Genomic DNA, 20,270 nt, shown 5'->3' with positions numbered 1-20,270 from the left:
CGACAGCATCATGGTGATTACCAGCATTTATTGATTCCTTATGTTCTAATCGTAGTGTCTCAATACAATAGAGGATTTTATTTGTACAGAGTTGCAAATAGATGTTTTTGATTGACAAGTGTCTACTTGAGAAGTGGTTCAGGGACCCAAACCTTTGCATATTGTGCTCTGTCAAACCAATGCTTCTCCATGGTCACTGTAAAAGGAGAAAAGATATGCAGCATGAAAAGTTTAAGTGGCCACGCCTTAAAATGGCAAATGTCATTTCGGCTCCAATTCCATTGATCACAACTCAGACATTGTGCACCTCTGTCTGCAAGGAAGACAGGGAAATATGTCCTGTGTACCCAGAGGAAGACGTGGGTTTGGGGAAAGCCTAACCGTGTCTGCTTCAGTTCTATACTTTGGTTAGCTCATCTAATTTGCATTCCAGATCTATGATTTACTTAGAAATATTGGGCTTATTTGCATGAAATTGATGATATGTGTGTCCATCTTTTTAGTTATATAAGGTTCATCCTAATTTGTGTCTATATAACAGTTGAGGAAAGCTCAAAGATGTTAAGTGATTTATTCAAAGTTAGTTTGCTTCAGAGCTGGCATGCCTAACTATGAAATGAAATGATATCTCTTCCTCTTGTCTCTCACTTTTTTTTAGAGCATAGCAGGACTTTAGTGGATCATGTGAATTATTTGGCTCACTGATTTGCAAACTTATATTCATGGGACACTTTCTATAAATGCAATATTCCAGGAACTCCAGTTGATAGACCCAGGACTAGTGATGATTCTCCTTCAGTGGGGAAGAAGAATTCAGATAGAGTATCTCTTACTTGGTCCTCATTCTTCCCACTACACAGCTCCCAGATAAATCTGGGCCTCCAAAAAAGTCAGTCTGGTAGATGACTGACCGAGTTCAATGGCACTCCATGGATTATGGGCTCCTTCCATAGCATCCCATAGGATCTAGTGCTGGTGGGTGGCAGGAGTTCACATAGGGTCTCATAGAAGACAGAAATAGGATGGTAATAAGGAAGTGGGGAAAGCATCAGGTAGATGACCTAAGGAAGAACAAGGTCTGTGCAGAGACCAAAAGAATTTCCCCATGATTAAGAGGAGAGATGTAGGGAGAACCAGGAATGAGGCCAGAGGGATTAGAAGGAATCTGATCATTTAGGATATTATAAACCAGATCATGGAGTTTGGGCCTTATTCTTTGGGCAATGAGATGATGAAGATCCATCCTCTTAATTACACAATCTTTGAAAACTGATGCAATTTCATCATCGGTACATGGGGCTTTCTCCAGGTGAAAAATAATACAAACTAGTTCAACAACACTTTACCTGTCCTTTGGCAGTTATCACAGCAGAAGTCAAAGTGGGAACAAGATGGAGGTGGGGGGGCACCAAAAAATACTTTAAAGTAGCCGAGTTTAGAAAACTTGTTATGTGAAAGCAAGGGATAGGCTCTTTGGCTTGCTGTCACCCCTGCACCTAAAAGAACAAGATGTATTGCTCATAGTAAAACCTGTAGAATCCCATCACAAATTCTCTCCCCTCTGGTCATCTTAAAGGCTTTTGTTCTTGAGCTGAAATGGAAAGAAACAAGGTGGAGGCTCAGTTCTGAATAGGGTGTTGGTGACTACAAACCTTGGAAGTCAGTTCCCGTGTATGGGGAAGTGAGATTTGGATTATCTTTATATAATGGTGCTTTGGGCTAAATTTTGACGTGGGTAGATCCCTGTGCTCTCAAAGAACTGTCAAAGCAGCATAGCACAAGTTATCCCTCTCCTTGCACCCGAATCTCGTATTTAATTAAGAGACATGAACAACGGTGATGAAGAAAGTTATCATTTAATGCCTGATAGAAGAATGAAAATAAATCCTGAAGTCAAACAGTATACACTCACTGGAGAAAAAATACAGAGTAACCACCCAACAGTTCTGTTGTTTTTTTCATAATGAAGATGGATGTGTCCACCTCCCTGTTTTGTTGGCCCTGGCCTGTGTTGTAGTTTCTCATACAACTCAGCACAGTTCAGTAGAAAGAGAAAAAAATTGGTAAGCCCCAAAGGCTATTAAGTTTGCTGACTACGTTAGCATTTCGGTTTGCTTATTCCTATCTTACTATGTTTACTATTGCTAGCCTCTTTAAAAGGCAAGCAATTTCCAGGCTGAAGTCTTCAACACCAACCAACTAGGGTCAATCCATTCTGGCACATCTGCAATGGAGACCAATCTGAAACAACACAAATTCCCCAGCCAAGAGGTACTGCTTACCTCCGGGATTGTGTACCTTTCCCTTGGTGGCACTTAATGAATATGCTTTCACACTGATGAAGGTGATCAAACCAGGAACACCATGCTATGGGGATGCAATGTCTGAAATGTCACTGAAATGTGGGGCAGATCCCACTGGAGCATGCACCCAGAATGCAACCAGAGTTGAAGAGGAAGTATCGCAGATAAAGCACATTATAGTAGGAAGGAAACAATGGATCAGGGAAGAACATCGAACCCAAAGAAATCAACAAGGATTCAACACAGGGGGCAAATTTCAAATACAGGGGCCAGAAGCCTAAAGTGGTTCTTGGTACTTAAAAATGCCTAATTTCTAATCAAACATCAGCTAACACCATCATGTGTTCTATTTGGGAAAATGCGCCTGTTAAAGCTCTAAATTCAGGTAAGGGTAGGATAGTGTGTGGAGAGGGGAATACAAACACTAAAAAACAGAGCTTCTAAAATGCTAGAACAACCCAGCTGGAATCAGGACATAGGCCAAGTCTACTCGATAGACTGCCAACAACCAAGGACTAAGGGAAGAAGGTTGGCTGGAAGCAGAATAAACTGGCATTTCTCATCCTCTAAGGGGTGGAATATCTTCTCAGATGGTAGCTGTAGATCTTGATGCAATGATCCCAACAGTCCAAGACCAGTAACTGTCCCTTAGGAGTGAGGGCAATGCCCACTGGACAAGTGAGCCCTTCTCGAATAAGGACACTATAGCCCCCACCCTTAGGAAAATGGAGAATCTCCTTGCGACTGCTGTCAGCCACGATGAGGTCACCACGGGCATCCACACACATGCCGGCGATGCAGCGGAAATCCTCGTTCTCCGAGAAGAAGTGGCTAATCTGGCGACCCAGCTGCCCATCAGGGCCCACCGAACCGATGGAGAAACCACCCTCCAAGTGGTGCTCATTCTGCCTATTTTCCAGATTGAGGCCCAAGCCCTGGGTGAAGTAGACGGTGCCTTCAGCATCACAGGTGACAAACTTGGGCCTCACAGCACTGCAGAGGCAGCTGTATTTGACCACTCCTGCTCCCCGGTCAACAGTAAAACACACCAAAGCTTTCCACCTTCCACATCCGTTACCACGAACTGGCCAGATGGCAAGGCTGTGATGCCCCATGGTTTGCTCAGCTGGCTCCTGTGACAGGCCACGCAGTGGCCATCCAAGGTATATACTTTGAGGGGAGTTGTCATAGCTGTCAGTCACACCAATGAGACCATGGCAGTTCATGGCCACAGAGAGGGGAGTGAGATTGGGCAAATCAGCCCCAAGGAAGCTTAGCACAAAGCTATCAATGCCACTGGGGCTGCGGCGTATCTCTTTCAAAAAACCTTTACGAGTGAAGACTTGTATACGGTAGTTGCCACGATCAGCAACGAGCACCTCACCTTGACTGGTCACGTAGAGACTGACTGGAAGATTGAACATGCCTGGAGTGCTGCCTTTGGCCCCCATCTTCTTGAGAAAGAGGCACTGTTGGATATTAGTGGCTGCCTCAGAACCCCGCTGTTTAGCAGGTGAGGCCCTGGGGCTTGCAACCACTTCTTCAGGGCTCATGTCCATCTCTCTAAATGTGACAGAGGTAGAGGCAGCAGAGGCTGCAGCCTCCATGGCCCAGGAATCTTCCATGTTAACTGTCCGGGGCTTCTTTACAGCTTGCCCAATTTGGAGGGGGCCGACATGACCTACCTTAAGGAGCTCCACATCTTGCAGGGTAAGCTCCCGGGGCAAGCTGGCAGTGAGCTCTGGCTCCTCCTCATCAGCTGTCTCCTCCAGTAGGGCTACATCGGCCTGCTTGATCTTGGCCAGAAAGTAGTCACAGCGAGACACAGCCTGCACCTCTGCAATGTTAAGCAGGTAACTCTGCTCCTCTACCACTTGACTATTGCACTTTTCAACTTCAGCCAAAGAGCCTGTGAAGAACTTCCGAGAACGAGCCAACTCATCCTGGACCCTGCGCTCCTCATGCCCGTACTCTTGGAGGACTGCTTTATACCTGGCCTGAAGGTCCTTGGAGACACCTTCCAAAGCTACCTTCCGCCGCTGCAGCTCCCCCATAAGCTCCCGCAGACGAGTCAACTTTTCTCCAAAGTCCCGACGCCGCTCCTCAGCTGCCTCTTTGACAGGGAGTGTACAATGGCTGGGAGGTTGGTGGTCTGCCTCCCGGCAAGGCTCACACAACACCAAACCACAGCTCCTGCAGAACTGCCGGGGCAGCCGCCGCCCACAGGACCGGCACATGAGCAGCCCCACGGCCTCACTGAGCCCAGCTGTGTCAATGATCTTCAGCACTGTCAGGTTGTCCGTGAGCTGAGTCAGGCTGGTTATGCGGGTGATCTTGCTGCAAAAGGGACAGCGGACCCCATTGATGCTACTAGCCAGGAGCTTCTCCAGGCACTGGCGGCAGATGGTGTGGCCACAGTGCAAGAGCTTGGGCCGCAGCTGCTCTTCTGTGAAGGATTCCATACAGATGGGGCATTCCAACACTTCACGGAGGGCATCCAAGTTCAGGTGAGAAGCTGCTGCTGAGGCCATTGCTTTCTTTAAATGGTCCTGCTAGCACAGCCCAGAACTGAACAGCTTAGCATTCATGCCCAGAGTCCGACTCCTACTAAAGAGAAAAAGAAACCATTATTCATTTTCCATTGCCTATATAAATTAATTCAGTTAAGAAACATTTTGAGAGTAGCTATAATCACTCCATCAGTCATTCACTTATTTAACAAATATTTTATTAAGGCCTATCATGTCAGGTGATGACAACACAGGGAAACAAAATAGCCAAAGCATCACAGAGTGGGCAAGAATCTGCAAGTAACCTAACTCCCCAAGCAGTTTCTCCACCACTCGTCTGCAAAACACAAGCCACAATGCTGTATCCCTTGTAGTTACTGTAAGGGTTAAAAACATGATAAACAAGATACCCTTAGCACAGAACCTGGCATGTAGTATACTTGTAATAATGCTAGTGATTAGTTCATAAGTGAAGTTTACAATTCATAATAATTTATACTAGGAGAAAGCACAAAAAATATGTAAAATAAAAGGAATATATGATAGAAGGGTTCACAAAATATTCTATGGTAGTAGTGCATGCAGTGATGGATTTACCTAAAGGAACTGGGGAAAGCTGCCCAGCAATACCATTCCTAAGACACGCCATGAAAGAAATGAGTCAACAAGAGACCAAGGTATTTTAGGCAAAGAACACTGCTTGAGCAAAAAACCGTGGACGCCTTTTTATTATGTCATAGAGTGTATTGTGTCATGTTTGGGGGCCTAGGAATTTTCCAGAAAAAGAGAAACATCAGTCCAGAAAATATGTCTCCCATTCATCTCTCCTCCAACTACTCACCTATACACTCATCTCAGACGAGGTATCATGTGTTGTACTTGATACTAAGTTATTCAGGGTATGTATAACTTAGTTTGACAGTGGTTAAGATGGATTTATTCTAACTTGAAGGGAAACAAATTTCAGAGTGTAAATGGCACCTGATTCAAGCACAGAAATGCATAGAAATGTGGAGATAGAAAGAGTACCAGGCAAAGGGCAAAAGAGCCTTTACAAAAGTTATAAAGTTGGGGAGAATATAAGAAGTTTTGTGTATTGGAAAGAGAAGAGAGGCCACTTAGCCTCTCTATGCTTTATTTTCCTCATCTATAAAACAGAACTAATACTGCAGTTAATGTAATACTAGAGAGTTAATGTAAGGAATAAAAGTAATATATGTAGTACATGCAACAATAAGATTTGGCTTTGCACCAGAAAAATCTTAAACAAAACTTAAAGTTATGGGAGAGTATAGGGGGAAACAGAATAAGAGGTTTAGAAAAACAAACTGGAGAATAATTATAAAAGATCTTCAGAGTTCAAGTGTGCCTTTTGAAATTTGTTTTGAAGGGCATGATGAAGCTCAAAGCTGTAATGAAGTGAGGGAAATAAAAATCAGAGAAAGTAGTGTGGAAACTACAGCAAAATAACCTGAGTGAGGTAATAGGGAGTCTGAACTAAGGAGCAGGTAGAAATGGAAAGGAGATATACCTGAGCACTATTCCAGAACTATACTAGCACATCTGAAAACCAGTGGGTTATGGTGGGAGGGGGACAAAGAGCTCAGATGGATAAATATTCAAGCCTAGATGATTTTAAAAAATAGTAGTTCCTTATCAAGACAGATTATTTCTAGTTTGGAATGCCCAGCTTTACTATTACATTCCCACCTTCCTTGATATTACATATGCTCACGAAGTAGACGTCTAGAAATCTCATGAACTGCAGCCTTATACCACTGCCAACTTCCACCCAAAATTAGAATGAATATATCCAGCAAGGTGAGGCACGTGGATAAACACAGCCTTTCTCAAATGCAAATCCTACAGCAGCACCTGTGCAGTCTTGTGACACGCAGATGGTCAACTATTGAGGGAGGAGAGGGGGAGGAAGAGGCGGCGATGACTTCTGCCAAGTTAGCTTAATTTTAAGGACAGTGAAGCCAGCTGAGGCAGTCTTTGTCCACATCAACTTTGTCCAGGCACATAGAAGGGAGGTCAATGTAGAGAGAGAGATTACAACAAATTTCCATCATATTTAATTCAGCTTTGGAATGCAATCTGACAAAGAACAGGAGAGACACAATTTATCTGAAGTTGATCCTACTTCCTTGATATTCCTATTACTATAAGGGAATTCATCTAGTGCCTACTATTTGCTAGATACCATGTCAGGAGTTTCATATGCTTAATCTCATTTAATCCTCATAATGACAGTATGAAGCAGGTAATATTTTTATTACCCTATTTTATAGAGAAGAAAATTAAAGTTCAGAAAAACAGGCTCAAGGTCACACAGCTTAAACATGGTGGAACCTTACAGAGTAGATATGTTTCCTTTTGTGTTTAACACAACATTACTTCCAGGCCTTTTTTTTTTTTTTTTTTTAATGGTCATATAACACTTACTACAAGTGTTCTCTAGACTGTGCTCTGGGAAATGTTGCCTTATAACACATAATTTTCTCCCTAAGAAAGAAGGAACAATAATACAGGTATGAGACTCAGCTGCTAAAGAGTAGGCTAGATTGATTTATTAGCTGAGTGACCCACTGCCATATACTAGCCTTACAACTTATTACAACTCATATCCATGTCTCAACAAAATGACAAATAACCACATATCATGAGTGCAAGAGGCTGCATGTGGATGTCCGAATCTGTGAAGACCTAATTTTTAAATGCTTTGGGTCTGGGGGCAATAATATACAAATATGGATAGAAACCTCAAGTCAAGACCCATACAAACTATCTCAATGCTAAACTGATAGCTTCGTTCTCTCTTCTGTCATCTGGGACAACAGACTGAGGGCAACATTTGGTGTTTGGTTCCAGAGCATGTTACCTTACAATGTGCAGGGACATCTGTTCTTCCCAGAGATGGCACTGCAGATCAGCTAATTAAACAAGTCTGCCAGCTTATAAAAGTACCAGCAAATTCTTTCCCCAGCTTTCCAGAATAGCATACCACCTCCTTCAATTAAAAAGCTTTCTGCTTCCCTACCAGAGCCATTACCTTCAAAAATGTAAGTCATGATCTAAACCATCTACAACAACCCACCCCACCCCCAGTTTCTCTAAGGATGTCAGAATTGCTGCCCTGAAGTCGTCATGCTTTTCCAGGAAAACACAAGTTCCCATCACTGTATCATCAGGTATGGAGAGTTGTAGATATGGAAAAAGCCTGGACTGCTGTTCCTATTTCCATGATCTGGAAATACAACTTTCAGAAGGGTCTCAGTCTGAAATGGAACTCAGAAACAGGTACATACAGTCTCATTCCTCCAGATGGACACACCTGGTCATGACTACTGAAAGTGAGAAAGACTACGTGGAAGCTCAATTCGACCTCAGTTTCCCTGAAAAGAGTAGAGAAGGAATTATCTCAAATCCTTAAGTATGCTGCCCATTTTCTGCCAGCTATAAAACACATGACCAACCAGAATGAAACCCCAACATGCTATTTATGATCTTGCCTGCTTTCATAATCCCCTAAACACATTTCCTCATAGACACTTTGCAAACCTTACAAAGTCTTAACCTGTCACCTCATCTGACCTCAGCTCATTCCCTCCCTTTACCCTCTTGATGTAATGATTTATGTTGTATATCTCACACTTTTATTAGCACATCTCTTTGGCTCCTGAGAATACTTCCCTTAAGCTGTGTCTGCTCTGGCTACCTAAAGACTCAAGAAAATTCTATAATTACATCCCAGCCTAGTCTAATATCATTTGGCACCACTAGGTTTTCATCAGTTCATGAAGTAGAAAAAGCAAAAAGTAAACAGAACAAAACAAAAAAAGAAAAGAAAAAACAAAACAAAACATAAACCCTGAGGTCAGACAGAACTGGGATAACATCTTAGTGCTGTCATTTACAAGTTGTGGGACAGTGGCAAGTTATTTATCCTCCTCTAGACCTGTTTTCTTAGTTTATTAAAAGATTCCTGTGGTGACTAAGAATACTGCATATGAAGTACTTAGCCTGATACTGGTAGGTACGCAATGAAAGAATGCTATTTACCACAAATTTAATAACAATCAAAACAGCATTAACAATAGCAACCAGTACTAGTATTAACAAAGAATTCTGAAAGGATGAAGAACCTTTCATGGAATGTAAAGATGAATAAAAGGACTGGTCAGCTTTGAAGGGATTTGATTGAGAATACCAGATATCCTGACTAGGAAGTAATGAGTAAGTGAATTCACAACTTCTTTTGACCAAACGAACTGTTTCAGTTCCTCCTTGCAGAGACTAAATAGGAAATCCTAGAATTAGTAGTGAACTCAAATAGTAACATAAATGAGGAAACGGAGACCAGGAGAAGGAAATGAATAACTCAACATCATAGGGTAGAACTAGTACTAAAGAGGAGGAGCTAGAAATAAGCTTTATTACAGATTAAGGAAGTGGGCTCAAAAATCTGGTTTGGAATCCCAGCTGCAACACTTACTGTGGAGACTAGGGCCAGTTATTTAAGTTCTCTCATTCTGTTTTTTAACTATGAAAAGGGGCCTTAGAACAATACATTACTCACAAGGTTATCCATAAAAATTACCATGAGATTTATGTGCATAAAGCACTTAGTTACAGTACTAAGCCAGGCATACAATTAACTGTGCAAAAAATAGCTTTTATTGTTATTAGCAGCAGTGGCAACTGCAACTGCCTGCCACCACCACCACCCAGCCTACAAGAAGAAATGAATAGGCCTTTTTCAACAGGCAGACTGTACCTAAGGCATCAGATACATGATTTAAATAATAAAATTCTGAGCCTTCTTAGAGACTGTTTTTTGATCTTATAATCAAAAGTCAGATGACCCAAGGTTTCAATTATTATCATCCAATGCTTGAATGTCTATCATTGAGTGTCTAGAGGTCTCTGTACCCTACATACATATAAGCCTTTTGGGGGCTTAGACCATGCAAAACTGGAGACCCTTAATCAATACATTAAACAAATTTTTACTGAGCACCTAATATGAATCCAGCCCTGTGAAAGGCACTGGAAATACTTTTTTTTAAAAAAAAGACACAGAGTTTTCACCCAAAACTAGACAACGTGTAAAATACTCCATTTCCTTTCACAAGACAAATATATTCTACTATTGACGCACTATCCCTGGTCTGGGTATTTTTTTTTTTTTTTTTTCCCCCAGTTTCTCACATTTCCTCTATGTCATCTTTCTAAATTGTATTTACTCCTCATGCATTTTAACAGACTGCTAATCACATAATAATCTCCATGCCACAAAGGTCACATATTAGCAAAACTACAGTTACCACCTGATATTCACCTAATTCTATGTGTGGAAGAAGATTCTGATAAAATTTAGATTACTCAGGGCATTCAAGGCACCTGGAAACAGATAAAATAGACTGAAAACTAGGGGCTTATAATGAGACACAGGCAGTCCCCCAAAGTTGGACCAGTGTGGAACACATAAGTAACACCCCAGAGTATTTTTAAAATGTGTTTGTGGAAAAGGAAACTTCAGCTAAACAAGTCAAGGGCAGGTTAAATCAACAGGGTTTGCTGAGGGGGGGTGGGGTGGAGTCTGTTGTTTCTGACTTCCTCAAAAACTGTAAGAGTTAAAAGGTTTCCCTTGCCTGGGGGTATATAGGTCAGAGGTTCAGGTTCAATCCCCAGGAGCAAAGGGAAAAAAAGGTCTCCTGCATCTTCCACAAATATTTGGGTAATACCTATGCTGCCAATCTGACTCAAAATACAAGACAAGCGAAAAATCAACAAGGTCCAATTCAACTTAACCCACCCAACTCTTTTAGTTCCTTTTTCTTCAGATGAAACATGCTCATTTAAATAATGAGTTTTGTTTTGTTTTACTTGATTAAAGGTCAAGAAGCAGATATTGGGAAAGGTACAACAGGTGATGGGAACTTGGGGGATACTGACAAAGACCATGAAGGGTTATCAAATCTGGCTAAACACCAAACATTCCAGCTTCACCTTTGTTCTACAATTGCAATATCTCATGAAAAAACTATTGAGTTTGAGGCACCTTTTGTACATAACTCTTATGTTCAAAACTATGTTTAAGAATGTGTTATTTATTCCTCTTTATAAGGAAAACAATGCTCTGAGAAAAGTAACCTGTTCAAGATCTCAAAGTAGATCAGGGACCCAAATGCCCTTTGTAAACTCCCAGTCATAAAACCACACGTGGACTCAAAATGATGTGCTACACTTCCCGGATGACTAGACTACCATTACCTCCAGGCAGGAATCTGGTTGAGAGGCTGGCAAAATATATCTAGGAATGACTTAAATCTGATTGTTCTACCAGAGACAAAATGGAAGGGAGGATCACAACCAGTGTGTATGGAAAACGGGTCCACTTCAAGAGTCCTGTACCCAGTGACTGGGGAGGCTGTGGGCAGGAGAATCACAAGTTTCAAGGCCAGCCTGGGCAATTTAGCAAGACCCTCTCTCAAAATTTAAAAAAGGGCTGGGGATGTGGCTCATTGCCCCCTGGCTTTAATTCCCTGGTACCAAAAAACCAAAACAGAAAAAAAAAAAAAAAGTAACAACAACCAACAACAAAAAATCACAGCCTTATAAAGTTTTGCTTTCCAACCACTCTCCAGACATAGGTGTAGGGCTCTCAAGTGTTGGAAACGATCTTTTAATAAAACTAGTATAATCTAATTTAGGGAACGAAACCCAAGCTCGCATCTCTGCTTAGGCCACTTGTATGTAGCCTAGGAAGTAATTTAAACCTATTAGTTTTCTAATCTACCAAAATAAGGAATAACATCTTAGATTGAAAACAAGATTGCTGGCAGGATTTATTGAGATAAGCACAGAGTCAGCACTTAATAAATGTAGTTGTTTTATATTTTTAATAGACGGAGGCTGACAAGTGCTTTGACCAAGGTCACATAGAAAATAAGCAGCAAAGCAGTTGGACTTTCTAGCTTTCTGATTCCAAAGACTGACTCAATTCCCATTACATATTTCATTAGGGTTGGGTGTGGATATTCCAGCTAATGTCTTGGCCCTCAGATCCAGTTCAGCTTTGTTTCTAAACTGGCTTTGTCAATGCTGGAGCTAGTCTTGGAGCTGACAGAGCCAATGCTACTACTATTCTCTCCCAGAGGAAAGAAGCCCAAAAGAGATCATTCAGAATAGCAGTTATCCTCCTTCAGAGTATGGCTGATTTCAGCCTGAGGCCCTGCTATGATGTGGTTTTTCAAGCCAAGGGCCTCCATACCTCATAGTATAGTCCCTTAAAGTCGTTCTCCTTGCTCTCCTCAAGCATCTCCCTTTATCTATTCACTTTCCTGCTCTAACAGCAAACCAAGAACAAAGTCCAGGATACCCGCCTTTAGAGTTTAACCTAATATTCAGTGATACTAACAGAGCAATCTTCCTTCTCAATACAGGAGAATGGGCTGAGAAAATAAGACTAAGCAGGCCCCAGGAAAGAAGGAATGTAGAGTTACAGGAATCTGGAAATAAGCTTAACTCTGCTATTCCTACCTATGGAAGCTGGAGAAGTCACTTCCTAAGCCTTAGTTTTCTCATATGTAAACTGGGTAGAGTAGAGACTACTTAGAATGGTTGTTATGAAAACTAAGCAAGAAAGTACATACAAAAACTAAAAATTACTAAATTTGGAGTACTATGTACCAGACACTAGGAACCCTGATTTACCTCACTAAATCCTCACAAAAATCCTATGACATAAATCCTGTCATTAACCCCATTTTATAAATAACCTCTCAGTTCCTTTACTCTTTAAGTCATCTGAAACCACAAGTCAGTAAGAAATAGAGTCAGGAGTTGAACCCATAATATTTGACTTCAGAGCAAAGTCCCTCAATTTTAGCACTATTGATATTTTGGGCCATATGCTTGCTTTGTGGGGGCTGTTAATGCATTATGTTTAACAGTATCCCTGGTGTCTACCATCAGAGGGTCAACAGTTTCCCCCACCCCACTATGACAACTAAAAACATTTGCATATATTGACTCTGAGGAACCAAATCACCCTGTTTAAAAAATCACTGCTTTATTAATGCAGCAATAAAAATAAATTTTAAAAACACTGCTCTAGAACACGGCATAGGGCTAAATGCTCAATACATATGATTTTCCCTTTTTTTGTTTCTCTCCCAGCCCAAAAACCTCATTCACAGAGCCACTGCCTTTTTAAGCTAGAACAGACCTTATGGGATTAATTGGTTGAGATAATGTTCCACTCATTCCCCTGGAGATCTTATACATCTATAAGAGCTTGGGGGTATAGGGAAAGGGAAAGTTAGGTGATGACCTTGAAGTTTCCCTGCTTCACCCCTCACCCTTAACCTCTCTTCTTCCCCAAAGTCTAACACTTTCAGCAGGCAGTGGGAGACAGTGGGATGGACAGATGGAGTTTGTCGTGGTACCACGCCCGCCTATCTCCAGATAAAAGGGCTCTAGTTCATAAGTGAGGGAAGATTCTGCCCCCCCACAGGAAATGTCACACTCTTTCAGGATCTCTGAAGACTTTTGACTTTATTTCTGAACCCCTGAACTGTGCTATACATTCATAGTTTCACAGGTTACTTTTAGGTCCTTGGGCATCCAGAACTCCACTTCCCATGAAGAGACTTCAGAATAATTCCTTTAGTAGCCTAAGACACCAACCAAAAATCTCCCCAGGGGCCTTTAATTCTATAGCCCAGTTATGACATCCCCACCTCAGCACTCAATCCTCTCCAAATCCTATTCCCAACTCACCGTAGAGAATTTCAACCTTTTGCACTGTACATTGCAACCTCAGGGATTACTCATTCATGTGCCCCCAAATCCCTTTGACATATTCTTTAAACCCTGTTTCCAAATCTCTGCAGCCTTCAATCTTTCATCTCAGCTCACCACCCCATCCTGCACCTCAAATGTCTGCCCTCCTTCCATCTGGGTGCTCATCTCCGTGAGGAACAGAGCAGCCCTCAAGCCATACTCCTCCTCCTTTCACTCTCCCCGCCTCACGTGCTGCTTTCGGACCTCAGCCAGGTCCCCCTCTCTGCTAACACCACAGCCCCTGCTTCCCGCTGATTCCCCTAGGAACTCGACCCTCAATCTCTCCGAGACCCCACTCCGGAAGTTCCTTTCTCTTAAGCAGGCATCGCCCTAGACCCTGTTTCCTCTGATCTCAGACCTTGCCCCCACCAAACGCCTAGCGCCCCTAGATTCCCCCGAACCTCATCAAGGCTCCCCAATTCCTTCACATTTCTAAAATTCTGCACCCAGATTCCTCCGGGGCCTCGGACTCCCTCCCCTCACCCAGATGCTGCACCCGTGTCTCCTCGGGGCCCCCACATTACCTCATACCTCCCGAGACGCTGCGACTGCGAATCTTCGCAGAGCCCCTCGCTCCCCTCCCCCAGCTGCATCTCCCGCGATTCTCGCCCCGAATCCCTCCCGAGCCTGCTCCTCGCGGCCCCACCCCCACCCAGTCCTGCGCTCGAATCCGTCCCCCAGACCCTGCCACTGGGGTGCAGGTCCTCGCCCTGCCGCTCAGACACCGCCCGCGACTCGGGCAGCGCTCCCTGGTCCCCGGCCCTCCTTCCCGCCCCCTACCTGACCGCCCGCGGTTCCGACGCGTCCACCGCCGCCAGCCCACCCGCCCGCTGCCCTCTGCGCACGCGCCACCGCACGCCCCCTGGTCGGGCGCCCATTCGCAGAGCTGATTGTCTGTCACGATGCCCCGCCCCGCCCCGAGGCACGCTGGGGCTTGTAGGCCAGAAGGCCGATCGCTCGGGTCCCAGTGGCACGTTGGTGGGCGGCTGTCTGTCCATCACCCGAGTGCCTAGCGTTGTCTAATTTAGCTTCCTGTCCCCTTTGGACCTATGAAGAAACGGAGACCCACGGGCGGAAGGGGGCTGCTGAGTTCATTCAGGGAGACGGCAGCCAAGTCAGAAAACAGTGTCTGACTCCCAATGACAGCCCCTTCTGTAAACTGAGATTCCCGTGGTAGTCCTCAAGAAGGCCTCAGCGCCTCGCAGAAAGGCCCTCCGAACCTCACCTTTCCCATCTAGGAAATGGGACAAGCGAAGACAAGCCCAGAACCCGAACTCCCTGCTTCAGGCTCTGTATTTCTGCCCGTGACACACCCTTTCCTGGAGACATTGTCTGAGCAACAAACTGCTCTTCTAAAGGAGGTTTTTGCCTACTCTGCTGGGAGGCCAACAGCAGAGGGAGATAAGGGGAAACACTGCAGCTCCTGTCCGGAAAACTGAAGCTACTCAGAAATCTAAACCCAACTCTGGCTTTGGGGAGTGGGGCAGGTGGTGGAGTCTTACCAGGTGAAGGCTGATCTGGCCTACTGCCTTACCAGGACCTGCAATCCATAAGGTAGCTTGGAGCCAGTTTCCTGCTCCTGAAAGTGACCATACTCTACAGTTTAAGAGCAAAAAAGAGTGCCTGGTTTTGAAATTCCACTTTGCTATGTGACCCTGTACATTGATAAAACTACAGACAATACATAACATCACTAAGCACCGCTGACTAGTGACAACTAAGCACTTACCCTCCATAGCTCATTTAATCCTCAGAACCATTCTTCGAGAGAAGGTAACTGATGTCAAGTTGATTAAATAACAAGGCCACCAGGTACTGTCAGAGCCAAGATTTAAACCGAATTCTGAGAACTCAACGTCTTAACCTTGTTTAACCATTCTCCCCATTTCTTTATCTGTAAATGAAGATGAGATTTACTATGAGAATTAATCTAGATTGCCAATTATTTGCTCTTAATGAACGGGAACTTTCTTTAAAATTGTAATTAGCTCTTAGCCATCCAGGGCTGCTGGTTCTGTAACCCCCAGCCTCTAGCATTTCAGATGTTGGGGAAAAGAAGTTCACTTGACATACTTCATGGCATCCTTGAACATAATTGGTGGCTCTGGATTCCTAGGTTAGCATTAGGGCTCTGGGGCTATCTGAGATCAACAAAACACTTGCAATTCAGGGCCACATGGAATTTGAGCAGGCAAGACAGGAATAGATCAAGCCAAAACTAGATTAAGAAGGGAGCCCAGAAGGGAGAATGAAAGGCCTGGGGCATATTTTTGTCAAAGTTGGCATCTGGTGGATATAGAGAGAACCTTGGGGGAACAAGAGGGAGCTGTATTTACCCTTCCTACTTTTCTATGTTTCTTCTAACTCTGGTGTGTTCACTATGTGAACACTTGCAATTTAATTGCTTTTCACAAACCACATACTGGTTGGGCTTTAATTATTCTTTTGTCTGCTATCTTCACCTGTGGGATATGAACTCCCTGAAGTACACTGCCTGTTTGTAGTTATATCTGTTAGCACAATGCCCAGCATATGAAATTTGTTGAGTAAATAAAGCAGACTCAGAAATGTGACCTTAGGCAAATCACATTCCCTGTCTGGTCTGGAGTTATGCTAAGTGCAAAATGATTCAGTGGGAGCACTCAGTTAAAAGTTGGCCATGTTTTGAGTACCATCAATATATCAGGCATTACGTAGATATTCATATCACAATTAATCCCTTCAGTTCCTTAAGGAGATAGTAGTAGTTTGTGTTACAAAAGAAATGGCAAAGGCTCAGAAAGATGTAGGTAGATCTAGAAATAAAAATGCAGGTCAGTTGGCCCATGACATTCCCTGAACCACCACCCCAAAAGCACCCACATTCTATGACATGTGCTACCTATTTATTTTATTAAGATTTGTTTATAAGACTCAAAAGAAATGTCAGTGCTCAGAAGTCAAGGAATGTTTGGCAAAGAGTGGCAGTCCTAATGACCACATGATATAATCCTGTCAAGGCAAAGATTCTCATTTGAGCCTCTCTGAGCAGCATTACCAAAGAATAGTGGAGTGCCTTCCTGCAAAGGATAAATGTCAAGCATACCTTTAAAAACTCCCTTCTTTTTTGTTAAAAAAAAAGTGTTTAATTGACTATCTTTTAAAAAATGTTTAAATTACTTACCCATTGAATTAACTGCCATGCTTCGCGCAAAATCTCTTTCTTTTCCAGAGTAAAATAAGCACCCTGAAACTGTACTTATTTTTATTCTGTGACTTTGCAAACCCTGGCATAATATTAGCATTCCTCTTACAGACAGTTTAAAAATGTTCTTTGTGGAGCCCTTTATATACTCTTTATTCAGCATTTTAATATAATGGTTTTTCATTTAACATTTAAATCACCTGTATCAGTTTCCTAGGGCTATGGGAACAAACTACCACAAACTAGGTGGTTTAAAACAAGAAAATTTTTTCTCTCTCAGTCCTGGAGACTAAACATATGAAGTCAAGGTATAAAGAGGGCCATGCTCTCTATAGGCTTTAGGAGATCTTTTCTTGCAGTGATATTGACCAAATTATATTAAATATATAAAAACAAATCCCGCTATCACATATAATTCTAACATACCACTAAAAATGATAGGAAAAAAAAGAAAGAAAGAAAGAAAAAGATCCTTCCTTATTTCTTCCAGATTCTGGTGGCCTAAGGCATTCTCTGACTTGAAACACTAGCCATATTGGATTAAGGGCCTGCCCCACCCCAATGTGATATCATCTTTATTGAATGCTTCTATGTCAACCTTATTTCCAAATAAGGTCACCTTCTAATATTCTGGGGATTAAACTTTCAACATATCTTTTTGGGGACATGGTTCTTCTGATAACATCACCTAATGCATTTTTCTTCCTTTATAAAGAAGATTTCTAATTCTCTTTCATTTCTGACAACATTGTTGGGAGAAAATTAAGATATTGGATGTAAAACATTTAGCATTTTGTCTACTGTGTAGAAGGTGTTCATTATATTGCACTTGTGATTTTTAAAAAATAAACTTACTTATTAAGTACACCATTGTTTAGAAAGAGAAAGGTCTTTGAAATCAGCCCCATACTCCCTGAAGGATTATTTTAGGGAATATGTAAGAAGATGATCTGACATAATCCTAAATAACTTGTTGGAACTGACAAAGCTTGTATCCTTGGGCAAATTACTTAGCATCTCTGTACTTCACTTTTCTCCTCTACAAAATGGTGATAATAATTACCTACCACACAGAAATGTAAGGTGACATTAGATCTAAAGTAGTAAAGAATAGGTGCTCTGTGAATGTTAGCTATTATTATTATTATTATTACTATTAATTTTAAAAACTTCTTTCCTCATTAGCAACTGAATTTTGAGGAGTAGGAGGAATATCTTGCTTACAGAATATAGAGGAGAAAAATGTTAAGTGTTAAAAATTCTTATTACTTCCCAACCCAATTTGTCTGAGTCTAAAAGTTTATAATTACTAGAATTATCATGCAATAATATATAATTATATATGTCTGTCTGTATTACTTGTCTATCAATATAAAATGAATGACCCCTAAAATTTTACCAGTTAACACAATTACACATTTACTGTCTCACAGTTTCAGTGAATTAGGAATCCAAGCATAGTTTTATTGGGTCCTCTGCTTTACCTTGTCTTCCAAAGCTGTGATCAAATTATTGTAGAGGGCTGGGGGCTCATCTGAAGGCTGGAATAGGGAAGTATACATTTCCAGACCACCCGTATAGTTGGATAGATTCAGTTCCTTAAGGGTTGTTCCTTGCTGGCTATTGTCTGGAGATTCCCTCAGTTCCTTATCACATGAACCTTTCCATGATTCATTTTGTTTCATCAAAGCCAGCAGCAGGAGGGAATCTGCTAACAAGATGGAAGTCACAATTTTTTTTGTAAGTCAATTACAGAAGCAGCATTCTTTCCATATTGTTGTATTCTGTTGGTTAGGAGCCAGTTGTTCAAGTACAGGAGGTTGTAACAGGCAGTGAATATCAGAAGGTGGAATGACTGAGGGCCATTTTAAAGCTTCTTCCTGCCTCTTGTCTTCTTTTGCTCCTTTCTCTTTTGTCTGTTATTCTCTATTTTTTTTGGTTTGTATCTATATGTCTGTTATCTATCCCTCCATCTAGTTAGTTCTAGTTCTTGCTAAAATTGACTCTAATTCCATATGCCATATTTAATATCTATGTTTCTCAGTCCAGTCTATACCTAAAACATAGGAGGGAGGACTCAACAGATGTTTGAATTCAGTTTAAATTAAATACCTAAAAGAAAATTTGAACGGAGTCAACTTTACACACCATCTTAATATAATCATTATTTTGGTTATATTTATATAAATCTAACCATTTACAAAGATCTCTGTAACCTACTCATACATATTTATGATAATGCTAGGTATATAACAAGTGCTTTTCCAGTAAATATAAATTTTGATATTTTATTTACCTAATGTTGAAAAGTTTTTGAAATAATTTTTCTCTGGTCTTCATAGCTGTCAAACTAGCTATGTGTTTGTCAAATTTACAAACCCATCTTTGAACAAATAAGACTCCATAAATGTCCTTGTGTAGGGAGTTATTTTTTCTTTGAGCTGAAATGGTAACATCTACTTCAGAATTTTGAAGCTCTATTTTAATATCATATACATTTATGTTCATTAACCAGACCCAGTTTATAATGGGTTGAAGTAATGTGGTTGGTTAAAAGGGGAGCCACGAAGGAACACTTTTAATACATCTTCATAGATTGAAGGTTTGGCTTGGAAGCATTCTGAGTGTAGGATCCACAACCCCAATTCAACTCACTGCTAAATGAAGGCTGCTGGAAAATTTCCATGTTCCTTATTTCTTTTAAGCCCCACTTCTCAGCCTTAGTCCTAGATCTCCTGTTCCTCTTGGGTCCAGTATTTTAGTCGAGTTTCTTTCTCTGGAGCTAACACTAACCAGTCCACCAGCTGACAGTGTAAGATTGTCCAGCTGCAGACATTGTAAAATACCCTCACCTCCATCCTACATATATTGTTATGTTATTGTTGCTTAATGCTCTATTTTATTTTTCCTAAAAATAGGAAAAATTATATTGCTGTTATAAAATTTAAAATATAACATGTAAGTAATAATTGATAAAGTGAACCTTATGAAAATTAAAGATTTCTGCTCTGCAAAGGAAAATATCAAGATAATGAGAAGACATGCCACAGACTGAGAAAATATTTGCAGAAGATACATATGATAAAGTACTGTTAGTAAAAATACACAAAAAACTCTGAAAACTCAACAATGAGAAAATAAACAGCTCGGTTAAAAAAAATGGGTCAGAACCTCAATAAGACATTTCCCTGAAGAAAATGGCTGTCACATAAGATATAAAAAGATGCTCCACATCTCATGTTATGAGAGATGACTAGAGAAATGCTAACTAAAACAAAATACCTCTGTCTACCTATTAGAATAGCAATTTAACACTGAATAGCTGAGAAGACGAAGATCAACAGGAACCCTTATTTATTGCTGGTGGTGATACCAAATGGAACATCCACTTGGGAAGACATTTTGGTAGTTTCTTACAAA

General features: G+C 41.5%; 2 protein-coding genes across 4 annotated transcripts in view; one reads left to right on the top strand and one right to left on the bottom strand.

Annotated features, from left to right (window-relative positions):
* Positions 1-20,270, top strand: part of ASTN2 (astrotactin 2) — an 883,413-nt gene that overhangs the window by 669,250 nt on the left and 193,893 nt on the right. The gene's annotated exons all lie outside the window — the stretch shown is intronic.
* LOC306645500 (E3 ubiquitin-protein ligase TRIM32-like) lies at positions 1,841-4,887 on the bottom strand (the record flags this gene model as incomplete). Its single annotated transcript, XM_079113402.1, is given in 4 exon segments — positions 1,841-3,349; positions 3,352-3,480; positions 3,482-4,846; positions 4,849-4,887. Coding segments are annotated over 4 exon segments (2,013 nt in total). The 3' UTR covers positions 1,841-2,869.

The sequence above is a fragment of the Sciurus vulgaris genome, assembly GCF_902686455.1.
Source record: "Sciurus vulgaris genome assembly, chromosome: 15".
Lineage (NCBI taxonomy): Eukaryota > Metazoa > Chordata > Mammalia > Rodentia > Sciuridae > Sciurus > Sciurus vulgaris.
Note: the sequence above shows the minus strand (reverse complement) of the source record. Positions and strands in the feature narration are given on the sequence as shown.